The sequence below is a fragment of the Diprion similis genome, chromosome 11 (genome assembly GCF_021155765.1).
Source record: "Diprion similis isolate iyDipSimi1 chromosome 11, iyDipSimi1.1, whole genome shotgun sequence".
Lineage (NCBI taxonomy): Eukaryota > Metazoa > Arthropoda > Insecta > Hymenoptera > Diprionidae > Diprion > Diprion similis.
This window is the reverse complement of record NC_060115.1, coordinates 1,628,446-1,642,113: the sequence shown is the minus strand read 5'-3', so window position 1 is coordinate 1,642,113 and position 13,668 is coordinate 1,628,446. Positions and strand designations below refer to the sequence as shown.

At 36.4% G+C, this 13,668-nt stretch overlaps 1 protein-coding gene and 1 long non-coding RNA gene across 2 annotated transcripts; one reads left to right on the top strand and one right to left on the bottom strand.

The window, feature by feature from the left end:
- Positions 1–5,398: 5,398 nt before the first annotated feature.
- LOC124412468 (palmitoyltransferase Hip14) lies at positions 5,399–11,739 on the top strand. The gene is made up of 9 exons (XM_046892346.1): positions 5,399–6,117; positions 6,315–6,514; positions 6,588–6,797; positions 6,943–7,222; positions 7,868–8,068; positions 8,194–8,355; positions 8,536–8,692; positions 8,773–9,017; positions 9,129–11,739. Exons 1-9 carry the CDS (start codon positions 5,980–5,982, stop codon positions 9,363–9,365), a joined length of 1,830 nt encoding a protein of 609 aa, XP_046748302.1. The 5' UTR covers positions 5,399–5,979; the 3' UTR covers positions 9,366–11,739.
- LOC124412470 lies at positions 7,272–11,063 on the bottom strand. Its single transcript, XR_006929797.1, has 2 exons — positions 10,955–11,063; positions 7,272–8,955 (listed from the first exon to the last, which is right to left on the bottom strand). It is a non-coding gene; the product is annotated as an uncharacterized LOC124412470 (long non-coding RNA).
- Positions 11,740–13,668: the final 1,929 nt, after the last annotated feature.

Below are 13,668 nucleotides of genomic sequence, written 5' to 3'. Positions count from 1 at the left end.
CTGATGGTCCCATGCTTTTTTTCATGTGTTTTTTGAGTTCCTGGGGTCCCAATTAGCCAAGAAAGGGTCATACAAATCAATTCGGAGACCAGAAATTTTCTGCTCCAAAAATGGCAAAAAAAGTAAGGCTAACCCTTTTGGATTTTTGGCGAAAATTTCGACGACTTTGAAAAGTGCTGCAATTAATTCTTTAGGACACTATTCCGACGTAATTTTGCGAGAGAAATCGATTGTGCGTAGTCCCAATACGCTGCGATCAACGGATCAAAAGTTACAGCCAAAAAACTGCAGATTTTCATCGTCATTTCTCTGCTGATGGTCCTACGCTTTTTTTCATGTGTTTTTTGAGTTCCTGGGGTCCCAATTAGCCAAGAAAGAGTCATACAAATCAATTCGGACACCAGAAATTTTCAGCTCTAAAAATCGCAAAAAAAGTAAGGCTTACCCTTTTGGATTTTTGGCGAAAATTTCGACGACTTTGAAAAGTGCTGCAATTAATTCTTTAGGACACTATTCCGACGTAATTTTGCGAGAGAAATCGATTGTGCGTAGTCCCAATACGCTGCGATCAACGGATCAAAAGTTACAGCCAAAAAACTGCAGATTTTCAACGTCATTTCTTTCCTGATGGTCCTACGCTTTTTTTCATGTGTTTTCTGAGTTCCTGGGGTCCCAATTAGCCAAGAAAGGGTCATACAAATCAATTCGGACACCAGAAATTTTCAGCTTCAAAAATCGCAAAAAAAGTAAGGCTCACCCCTTTGGATTTTTGGCGAAAATTTCGACGACTTTGAAAAGTGCTGCAATTAATTCTTTAGGACACTATTCCGACGTAATTTTGCGAGAGAAATCGATTGTGCGTAGTCCCAATACGCTGCGATCAACGGATCAAAAGTTACAGCCAAAAATTTGCAGATTTTCAACGTCATTTCTCTGCTGATGGTCCTACGCTTTTTTTCATGTGTTTTTTGAGTTCCTGGGGTCCCAATTAGCCAAGAAAGGGTCATACAAATCAATTCGAAGACCAGAAATTTTCTGCTCCAAAAATGGCAAAAAAAGTAAGGCTAACCCCTTTGGATTTTTGGCGAAAATTTCGACGACTTTGAAAAGTGCTGCAATTAATTTTTTGGGACACTATTCCGACGTAATTTCGCGAGAGAAATCGATTGTGCGTAGTCCCAATACGCTGCGATCAACGGATCAAAAGTTACAGCCAAAAAACTGCAGATTTTTATCGTCATTTCTCTGCTGATGGTCCTACGCTTTTTTTCATGTGTTTTCTGAGTTCCTGGGGTCCCAATTAGCCAAGAAAGGGTCATACAAATCAATTCGGACACCAGAAATTTTCAGCTCCAAAAATCGCAAAAAAAGTAAGGCTAACCCCTTTGGATTTTTGGCGAAAATTTCGACGACTTCGAAAAGTGCTGCAATTAATTCTTTAGGACACTATTCCGACGTAATTTTGCGAGAGAAATCGATTGTGCGTAGTCCCAATACGCTGCGATCAACGGGTCAAAAGTTACAGCCAAAAAACTGCAGATTTTCAACGTCATTTCTCTGCTGATGGTCCTACGCTTTTTTTCATGTGTTTTTTGAGTTCCTGGGGTCCCAATTAGCCAAGAAAGGGTCATACAAATCAATTCGGAGACCAGAAATTTTCTGCTCCAAAAATGGCAAAAAAAGTAAGGCTAACCCTTTTGGATTCTTGGCGAAAATTTCGACGACTTTGAAAAGTGCTGCAATTAATTCTTTAGGACACTATTCCGACGTAATTTTGCGAGAGAAATCGATTGTGCGTAGTCCCAATACGCTGCGATCAACGGATCAAAAGTTACAGCCAAAAAACTGCAGATTTTCATCGTCATTTCTCTGCTGATGGTCCTACGCTTTTTTTCATGTGTTTTTTGAGTTCCTGGGGTCCCAATTAGCCAAGAAAGAGTCATACAAATCAATTCGGACACCAGAAATTTTCAGCTCTAAAAATCGCAAAAAAAGTAAGGCTTACCCTTTTGGATTTTTGGCGAAAATTTCGACGACTTTGAAAAGTGCTGCAATTAATTCTCTAGGACACTATTCCGACGTAATTTTGCGAGAGAAATCGATTGTGCGTAGTCCCAATACGCTGCGATCAACGGATTAAAAGTTACAGCCAAAAAACTGCAGATTTTCATCGTCATTTCTCTGCTGATGGTCCTACGCTTTTTTCATGTGTTTTTTGAGTTTCTGGGGTCCCAATTAGCCAAGAAAGGGTCATACAAATCAATTCGGAGACCAGAAATTTTCTGCTCCAAAAATGGCAAAAAAAGTAAGGCTAACCCCTTTGGATTTTTGGCGAAAATTTCGACGACTTTGAAAAGTGCTGCAATTAATTCTTTAGGACACTATTCCGACGTAATTTTGCGAGAGAAATCGATTGTGCGTAGTCCCAATACGCTGCGATCAACGGATCAAAAGTTACAGCCAAAAAACTGCAGATTTTCAACGTCATTTCTCTGCTGATGGTCCTATGCTTTTTTTCATGTGTTTTTTGAGTTCCTGGGGTCCCAATTAGCCAAGAAAGGGTCATACAAATCAATTCGGACACTAGAAATTTTCAGCTCCAAAAATCGCAAAAAAAGTAAGGCTTACCCCTTTGGATTTTTGGCGAAAATTTCGACGACTTTGAAAAGTGCTGCAATTAATTCTTTAGGACACTATTCCGACGTAATTTTGCGAGAGAAATCGATTGTGCGTAGTCCTAATACGCTGCGATCAACGGATCAAAAGTTACAGCCAAAAAACTGCAGATTTTCATCGTCATTTCTCTGCCGACGGTCCTATGCTTTTTTTTATGTGTTTTTTGAGTTTTAGGGGTTCAAATTAGCCAAGAAAGGGTCATACAAATCAATTCGGAGACCAGAAATTTTCTGCTCCAAAAATCGCAAAAAAGTAAGGCTAACCCCTTCGGATTTTTGGCGAAAATATCAACGACTTTGAAAAGTGCTGCAAATAATTCTTTAGGACACTATTCCGACGTAATTTTGCGAGAGAAATCGATTGTGCGTAGTCTCAATACGCTGCGATCAACGGATCAAAAGTTACAGCCAACAACCGGATTAACAATTTCCTACGCCTTCAGCTGCCAGTCTCACATTCGTCATTTTTCTTCTGTTGGTCACACGCTCTTTTTGCTGCGATTACGGAGTTCCTTGGATCCCAATTAATCAAGAAATGGTCATACAAATCGATTCTGCGACCCAAAATTATCGGCCCAAAAAAAAAGTAATTATAACCCCTTTTCATTTCTCTTGATATTTTCGACGATTTTGACAAATGCTGGAAGCAGTTAGTCGAAGCACTGCATTTACGAAATTTTGCGAGAGGAATCGATTGGGCGCAGCGCAAATACGCTGCGAGCAACCGATCGGGAGTTACTCCCTAAATACGTCAAGTTTGATTCACGTTTTCAATGTGGTTGGGGAAAAAATCACAAATTCATAGCGATTAAGTATCAGTTTCCGTCCAATTTTACTTTATTCACCATACCTCAAATCTAGTTCAAGTGTATGAGTGTTATATTGCAGTACTTCAACCAGATGTCAATTAGTAATAAAAACAAAGAAATGCGAAAATACGATATAACCTTATATGAGGAATACAACCATGTCATACACCGTCATTCACAGGAGAATAAAAATGATTATTTCCTCGCTTCGCTCCGGCAGTATATTTATGCCTGGGAATAATCCTCTTCTGTATTCGCTTATGACATAGTGTACTATTTTGCAATCCTTGGTATTCAATTAGTTTCGAGCGGATCGTAGGAATCAACTCAACTCGTTCCAATCAGCAGATTAAGAGTGACGGTCGTAACACGAAAAACTTTCTCCGTATTTTCCCAGCTGTTAGTCTCTTCAATCAACGGTCTGACATTGTCCTGTATATGTTTCTTACATTCTTGAGGGCTTAATTAGTCTAGAACGTGTAACGAAATTATTTTCAGTAATAACTACCAAACTATATAAATTTCAGCACGGAAGGGAAAAGCAAACAAAGACCACATAAGAAAATTCACTTGAAAGGTATTATCATAAGGAAAGAAATCTTTTATTTAATATAGATTCTACTACATCGATTCATTCATTGACAAAAATGTATTATTTGCAGGTCATGATCACTATCCTAACATAAGATTATTTCAAATTTACATTCATACATCTCATTCATACGGTTATCAATGTCTAATAAACTTAAAATACGCCTCTTTTCATTTATCAATTCACTATGACAATTTTTTTTTGTTTCGAATTTTGGTTTCAAATTTCTAGTCTTTTCAAAAACAATTACTCTTTCATTACAGTAATCAAATTAACAATTCATATATTATCTGTAATTTGATCGATTAGGTTATCGTAGATTAATTACACGTGGTAAATTATTATATTTGTCTCTTATTTGTTATTTTAAATATGTGTATAACTGTTTGATGACTAGAATTAATCCTATAAATAGGTATGAACTGGTTCAAAATTGTAAAAATAAAATATCAAAAAACTGCACTGCTACGAGGAACCTTTGCTGTTATTAGTCGGGCGTCTACTTGCAGAGTGATCTCCCTCGTACTTCGACTCATCCACACAGCCTCCGATAATGAAAAAATAGTAAGGCCCTATTGCATTTTTTTCGATACACCTTCCGGTAACTGAAAAGTGCTAAAATAGATCCATTGAGACGCTACGTCGACGTAATTTTGCGAGAGGAATCGATTGCGCGCGGTCTGAATACGCTGCGAGCAACGGATCAGGAGGATAGAAATCCTTCTCGCATACTCTAATTGTTTGTTTTTTTTCAATTTCTGTGAGCTAGTTAGACCGAAAAGACATTCTTTATGCTCGATCTCTATTTGCTCAACATAATTTAAGTTTGTTAACAAAGAAAAAGTTCTTCTTCTCCGACGGAAATTTTTATGCGTCGGTACGTCAGTTGGCTATCGGTTACGTTGACGGAAGATATGTCGGTTACAACTGACGAGTACCGCTTACCGCTGATGTTCACTGAAGATATACTCCAAGTAACCGCGAGAAGCAACATCTTTTTAGTGCCCATAACCATTGTTAACCTTTCATAGCTCATCATATTCTTGAGCATCAGAGATGGAGTTTCATAAGAGTTTCAAAGTGTCCCGAATGGCTGATGAAAACCAGAGACTTATAGAGGTGCCTAACCGAAGCATGTATGCATTCTCTTACAATGCGTGAGACTGCTTCGATATCAAACATAACAATATCTACGCTCGGTATCTCCAACAGTGCGATTACTACTTTTATTTGCATCCAATGTAAAGTAGGCCGGTCGTGGTGCGTACGTTTTTGGTACGTCATGTAATAACATAATATGTCCACTGATAAATTCAAGAGTCTAATGCACGTGACGGTTTCGATTAGGATTATCATCGAAGTAAAGTCAGTCAACACCTTGTTGAAGTGCTGTATTGACGAATAGTCAATATATAAGCGTTATCTTGGGAACGCTCCGAAATCCAGAGTGGAGAATCATCTGCAAACAGCAAACCCGGACTTCGGTCGACGAGGAAATCGGCCGAGTATCAAACCTGTCATCGGGACGCGAAGTTGGGGTGCGACATACCGGCGCCCCACCCTTCGGCAGTCAAGTGTTGTCGTAAACTTGGTTTTGTTTCTAGTATTGCAAATCGAGACCATCGACTATGGACGATCTTCGACGGGGATCTCTTGACTCGTAAAGTGATAATTTTCCAACTTGAATTCATCCATCGTATTGATTGAATGTCATAAAAATCAATTCGTCACCGTCATTTTAACATCCTTCAGTGAGCCACATAACCTATGACGTGCCCTTTTACAGTCGTGGTTGTGTAGATATTTCAATTCAAGAATGTGCAGTGATTGCGATTTGGGGTTTTGTTCAACTACGTAATCACTTACGTGTATCTCGTTCCAAGTATTACATAAAAAGTCCAGCATGTATGCCCTACAAATGCAAACTGCCTGTCAGGGCGAAGGCAGTGGTGAACCGGAAGATCCAAGTAGTATACAACAGGAGCCAACCCAACCTGCTACTCAGGATTGTAGTGCGTACGACATTGTCAGAGCTGCACAGGTAAACATTCACCTGTATAATTCATCTATAAAAATATGCAACGTTAGTCGATCGTCAGGGACATTATCAAAATGCAGTTAAATATTCTGTTTATTTTGATAGCGAACAATATAGCCCCTTATGTACTCGGTAAAAATATTAAACCGCTTAAGGATGTTTATCGCAGTATCTAACTATTGTAATAACATTTAAAACAGTATGGCGCCTTGGAGCGAGTTACTGAATTAGTTGAAGCTGGGGCAAATGTGAATCAACCGGATTCTGAGACTGTTACTCTCTTGCATTGGGCGTCGATCAACAATCGAAAGGAAATCGTCAAATATCTTATTGGTAATGGTGCTATCGTCGATGCAGTTGGTGGAGAATTAGCCTCGACTCCGCTTCACTGGGCTACGAGGTTAGTTTTTGATCAACAATATTCTGAATGATATCTTTAATAGTTTTTCTTTATAATATAACTAAATTTTTAGGCAAGGGCACCTACCAACGGTCGTATTATTGCTAAGAGCAGGTGCTGATCCTTCTTTGAGAGACTCGGAAGGGTTTTCATGCATTCACTTGGCAGCTCAGTTCGGTCATACCGCCATCGTTGCATATCTAGTCGCAAAAGGAGTTAATCCAAATATGCCTGACAGGAGTGCCATGACTCCATTAATGTGGAGTGCATATAAAGTGAATAGGTATGTAAAACTGAAGATTTTGAAGTGCATATGATACACACACTTCAGTGAATTAAAATATACATTTACAAGATACACACTGAAAATGCTTTACAGTAGCCAGCACATAACAACAGGATGAATAATCAATAATTTTATCCTGCAGTCTAGATCCAACCCGATTGTTATTAACCTTGGGTGCATCAAATTCACTCACAGACAACCTCCATGGTAATACTGCCTTGCATTGGGCCATTATAGCAAAGAACAACACTGCCATATCAACGTTAGTTCACAGTGGGGCATCATTAGATGTTCCCAACTTTCAAAACGAAACACCGCAAAGCTTGTTGAGTCCACATATAGGAGCAGTGTGGCTGGGTCATAAGATAAGTCAAGAAATTAAAGAGAAACAAGGACGTACAAGAGCATGGTGCAGAGACAAGGTATAACAGTTTGATAATTCGTTTAAACTGTGTGGAAAAGTACGGCCAATGAAACAGTCAAAGATATTTTATTTGTACAAGCCACTTTATGATAAAACTAAACAAGCTTTAATTAATAGTTGGGTGGTTATTGATATGCGTAGCACAGTAAAGAACTGTTGATATGACATTGTGAGCTATAACTATACGTGATCTATCGCAATAGTAATATACTCTCAATTAGACTCAATTTGTTTTCCTCTTTCAATTACAGTGAATTCTTATCATGTGAATGATTTTGTTTGTAGAAGGAGAGAACCACAACGAAAATTTATGAACTCTAAGTGATCGATATAAATTGTGTTGTAGTATGCTCTTGTTGAATGAACACTCACATTACTTGAAATTCGATTACAATTCCAAACAGTTCTTTTTATACCAGTCTAATAATCCTTGAAGTATCGTTGATAAAAATCATTGCCTAGTAAATCCTGAGGTATTATGACATCCTGATGACAGTCATGAAATTTGTACCTCGGTACTTAGTAAATCACAATAATAGTTGTAATAGTTTAAATTGATAATTCATATGGAACAAGGTACATTAGTTTAATATTATTAAATATATTCTGATGCTTAAAATGATTATTTTATCATGAATTTCAGAGAGTGAGATGGTATTGTATGGTCAGCACTCCTTTCTTCGTGTTTTACATCATCGGGTTAGTCCTACAAAGTGGATTCGATTATTTAGCAAAATTAGGTGCCTTCCTCACCATCTACATAGCCGTCTACTTAGCGAATCACTTTCTGTTTGATGAGCGTCTCTTTCACATTCTGCCCATGTCGATATATTTGTCCACAAAGGTGAATATATATATATATATATATAATACTCAAAAAGTCATGAAATATATAAATCAGAATAAAAGTTTTTGACCAGTCGACTATTTAAAGAATGTAAGTTCAGAGATGTTTGTTACAAATTATAGATGTGGATATATATAACATGGATATTTTGGCTGGGAGTACATGCAGCTTGGTATCAGTGGTTCATGTTAGTTGTTGGATCCGTTCCTTTGTGGACATGCTTTTTAAAATCATGGAGGGGAGATCCAGGAGTGATTACAGCCACGCATGAAGACAAATTAAATGTATGTACTAAATATATTTTATATTTGCCTGTGCGAAATTCACTTCAAAAACTTATGTTCAACATATGAATAACCAGTTCATTCTATTAGGCTTAAAGAATTTTTCAAACGAATTTCCATGTCGATAATATGAGCAGTACTTTTTTCTATAAGCCTAAGTGTAGGTTATACACATTTCAGACAATCATTGAGTTGGCAGAATCTGGTGGCTTTGAACCACAATGGTTTTGCAGTAGCTGCTTAGTTAGAAGACCGATACGCTCAAAGCATTGTTCTTCGTGTGATCGATGCGTTGCTCGATTCGACCACCACTGTCCTTGGGTGAATAACTGCATTGGTATGTGTAGGATTAAATTTACCCAAGTTTCAAAATTCTTCATATTACACGTTGTTTTCATTAATAAATTTCATCCTCAGGAGCAAACAATCACAAATATTTCCTTGGATTCTTGGCATCTTTACTAGCCTTGTGTATTGTAGTTTTGTCAGCCAGCGTACAATACTGGCAGTTTGAGTGTTGGAGCAATCTCACAAATGGCCATAGTCCAGACAATTACTTGGTATCAGCAGCTACCTGCGACGCGTGGGTAGCTTGGGTGTCTGCAAATACAGCACTTCATTCTTTTTGGGTGGGAACGTTGTTAACTTGTCAGTGCTATCAGGTAAATAATTCCGTTTCCTAAAGTTTTTTCCATTAATTTTCTGCACCATACTTGTATTGTGCACTTGGATTTCTTAATGCAAATATTGAACGAGTTCATTTTTATCCTTAGATCATGGTCCTGGGTATGACAACCAATGAACGTATGAATTCAGGTCGTTACAAACACTTCAAGCAAGGTAATCCCTTTCACAGAGGGGCAATACAGAACGCTGCTGATTTTTGTGGGTTAAGCTTTTGCGGTGTTAAGGCAAAGCCGAGCTCAGACTGGTTGCATAGCTTTGATCTCAAGCAGAGTATAGAAAAATTACCTTTGCTTACGGAAAAAGACAATTATCAATATGTATAAGGATATTTGATAGCTAATACGGTATATCTCGTCTGAAGATTATTGGCATTGTTATTACGTTATCACTATTGCAGTTATCAGATTCTGATACGCCATATCACTTGTTTATATGGCTATTCTGTAGTACCAAAGAGAGTTACTATATTGAAATAATAATGCGTAAGTGACTTGATAAGATTGGATGGTAAGCAAGGAGCAAACTGTGTATCTAAACACATTCCTAGAACTGTAATTAAAACGAAGGGAGTTTAAAAATTTCATTTGAAATCAATAATGTAAACTTGATCAATTGATCTTTATACTCGTCGTGTAACAAATTCTTTCAGCTAATCGCCTTTGCAGTTAACGTTTACTTGCTAGTGTCGTGTTTGAATTTTTATTCTAAGTAAGTCAAGGTAGAAGTTGAAAATGATGAAAGGAGTTTCAGGTTTGCACTAGAGACACCTACATTTCTCCTTGTATCTATATGATTAGTAATTGTATTGAAATCCTTGTACAAATTTTATCACAAGCACTGTTGATGCCAGTTTAATTTTTATATTATTTAGTAACTTGTGTTAGTGATCCCGAACCAGTTCTGAAATTTGCCCACCTGGTTTTACCATTACTGTGAAGTAATCGAAATTCCGAGTCATGGTCTGATTTCGGCAGAGATGCCTTAGTATTAGTACACATTTTTAATGAGAAAATTCATGAAGTATCTTGATTGGCGATTCATTGCTTATTATTCTTAAAACACTATTTGCTCGCGTTGTGCCATAACTTGTGAAACATGTTAGGATTATACATACAGGATGAGGCGATATAAAGCATTGCACTAAAGTTGAAGATACACGGTTTTACTAACATTAAAAATTACCTATGTATGTAAATAACTTCGATATTTTTGCAAATAATTACATTAACCAAATTCTATCCCATCAACATAACTGTGTCACTTTATATGGCCCGACCTGTAGAAATAATTGTATCACATGCCAAAAGCAACTATACAACAGAACCCTTTATGCGATGAAAAACTTCTAGAGAAAAACCTGACGGTTTTTATACTTTTGAAGGATACTTTTTAGTATCTTACAATTCATAGAATTGCTCAAAAAAGTCGGTAATAGGGCGTATTGTTTTATTGATTGCATAAGTTGTCTACGATTACTGCAATTCTTTTTTATTTTTAATATATTTTACTGTAATAATTTGTATATACCTTGCGTCATTTAATATTTTCCTTTTCCACCGAAGCAAGTAATTTGATTGACGTGAATTGTGATAAAAGTTGTTAGTGAAATAGCGATAATAATTAAAGTCCAGAAACTGGCATTAAGTTCTTTATACCAAAAGAAAAAATTTGATTTTGATACGCCATGAATTTGGTATTCAAATTTATTCACTTCATTGAAATCTATCATATGAGATGCATGATGTAATCTCTGATATGAACAAATCAGCGTTAATATTAGATTAATTATGGCATATTATAGATTAGGGCAAACATTGTGTGGGCATCATGTATGGAGCCAGTTTTAAAATACGCTTTGCAAGCAATTTAAGAAAAAAAAATTGGTAATAATTGTAATAATTGAAAATCTTACTGTTTCAGATAGTTGCTTGTTGTCTTGCTAACACAGATTTTAACAGAACTTATGGCTGCACTTCATTATCGTTCAATAAACAAAAAGTAACAGCTATGTACTTACAATGTGCAAATTTCTGCAACAGTGTTGTAACTGGGTTCTAGGAGCTCTTTTAGAGCTTAGTAACATCATTGTTGCAATCTTTTTCACGTTATTAGTATTTATAACTGTTACTTTATGGTTGAGTGGTTGGTTTATGTTCCGCACACCTACGGTTTTATATTTTCGACCGTTACATCCATGTTGTGAAGTAATGGTAAGCTCCATTTCTGTTAATCTATCATTTCTCCAATATTATTGGATCGCTATACTGTGAAATAATATTTCCAATCATGTTGTAGCTGTAAATTACTTTATACACCTCTGGCTCACGTTATTTATTCGGTAAGAAGTACATTGGTCCTGTGTGTACTTTATATTTTTGCAATGTCTCTCTAAATACATAGTGTGTAAATTGTTTATGACACAACGATTAGTACGTCCTTGTCACAATTGATATCATAAGTATCAACACATACATGTGTCTTGATGGCTGAAGAGCGTAGTTATCATCGCACAACACATATTTATTCATTAAAAGCATGCGAAACTGTGTACGATAACATTTCTTGTGGATGTAAAAATAAAAAATAATTGATCCAAAAAATGAGAACTTTAAATGTAAAGCTCATTAAAAATAGAGACCTGTTGACAATTAAGTCATTTGTCTCAAGCGTCAAGATCTGACCAAATTTTAGTGTATCCTGAAATTGTGTATCGTTTACATGTAGAATATTAATTTACGCTTCTGTAAAACTTCTAGTTCAGCCAATTTTCCCAAGACGCTTGGATCATGGGTTCCAATATACTTCGTCAATTGTTTCATGAATGTTACTATATCGAAAGATAATACATATTAGAAGAGTGTTCTAGTGCTACGTATGTATTGAGAGTTGTGGTGTAGGACCGTAAACAAGTGTAGAAAAGTCTCAATTCATTTCTTACTAAGAATAATAGTTACATGAATGATCAAATTCCATTTTAGGATCTTCACATGCGCATTCGAATGCTTATGTATTTGTATTGTACATAGATAATATTTTTTTGCAGAGAAAACAATTATCAATGACCTACTGTGAAATTAACGTACTAACGAACAACATTTTCACAAGACTAATGATTATACTAATTAATTTTTAGTAATGGTTTAATTTTAATTAAAAAAAACAAACTGTTTTTTTGTACAAAATAAACAGGTCCTATATGAAGTTGACAAACGATATATCCACAGGTATTATTTACGTGATTTTATAACTCAACCATTCCTGTTATTCGAGTATTACTTATTAAGAGTAATTGAATATTTTTTAAAAAATCGCACAATGATCACTAATTTGAATTTGATATTAGACAAACTCTTAGTGTTATAAATGATTAAGAAAAGACTCAGCATTTGTCATACTGTTCGTGCAAGTCACGCGCACGATATCAACAACAATCGCAAAGAATGTATTGCAATAATAAGAAATACTTATGTAATGAAAATTTGTAAAAAGTTTCCCAGAAACAATGTATCCCACCCATAGCCCCACGCCTAGGCTCTCTATGCACCTCCTGTTCTAAAATACTAAAAATAATGATAATAATGAAAACCTGTAAACGAGCAAGCAAAAGTTAATGACCCAATGTAAAAGAACTGAATGGACTTGCCAGTTGAAGGTCTAGGGTTCTTAGAGAACTCCTACCCTCCCTTCTCTGTAAACTGATCTCAATGAAGAGATTTCCGAAATACTTAATTGTACAATAAGTTGACTAAAGCAAAACTAAAATAAAGAATTCACCTACAAGTTACGATTATTTCATCTATAATTATTTACCCCGTATGTTAACATGTTGCAGATAGTGTAGAGCGTACAGTTCACAGTGTATCGGATTACAGTGAGCAACATATGAAAACAATCTTGCCTTTCAGACTCATTTGTTTCTCTGACAGTTCCTTTTAAATACCACTTCAATGTTGATGTTATTTTCATTTCAGGTTTGATTATTTTATATCGTTCAAGAAAGTTCTAATCTATTACTTACGACAATTATGGCAGTTGAAGATGAATGCCATTGCTCAGATTCGTCCGAGCCATCCAACATAACTTCGTTACACACAGATATGAGTTCAATTATGAACTTCTCTGAACTGAATAAAAATGGTGTAACACTTATCGAAAGTATGATATATCTCTATAAATTATTAGTTAACGTTTTCACCTCTCTGTTGTGAACTAATTAACACCCTAAGCGCCATCAGTCTTTCACAGACCTGTTTCCTCCTCAGAAGAGTGTTTATGTCGATCCGTCCAATGTCCACCGCCAGATAATACACTCTCAAGACCAGTTCGTCAAGTCTCACCTCAGAAATATCAGCTTGAATCCACAGCGCCGTTACAAAGCTGTCCTGCAAATCAAGGGCTGGTGTGCCAACCTGTTATTCAAAATGGAAAAACGCCAGTGGCATGCCACTGCCCGTATGCGTACAGAATGTGAGGACCTGTCTGCTGCATAACTCATGAAATAACGATTTTACATTAAAATTACATTGAAAGTAGGAAGTCGGTAAATATTCTAGGGGAAACTTTTAATAATTACTCGAAATTACGCTTCCCAAACAGGAGTATTTCTAATGTACCGAAAGGTGATCA

Bases quoted from the DNA above. Each gene is read 5' to 3' on its own strand.
- LOC124412468 (XM_046892346.1), top strand. From the start codon at position 5,980: ATGTATGCCCTACAAATGCAAACTGCCTGTCAGGGCGAAGGCAGTGGT. The intron at 8,069-8,193 runs GTGAATATATAT...TACAAATTATAG, and splicing joins CGATATATTTGTCCACAAAG to ATGTGGATATATATAACATG. The intron at 8,693-8,772 runs GTATGTGTAGGA...TTTCATCCTCAG, and splicing joins TTGGGTGAATAACTGCATTG to GAGCAAACAATCACAAATAT.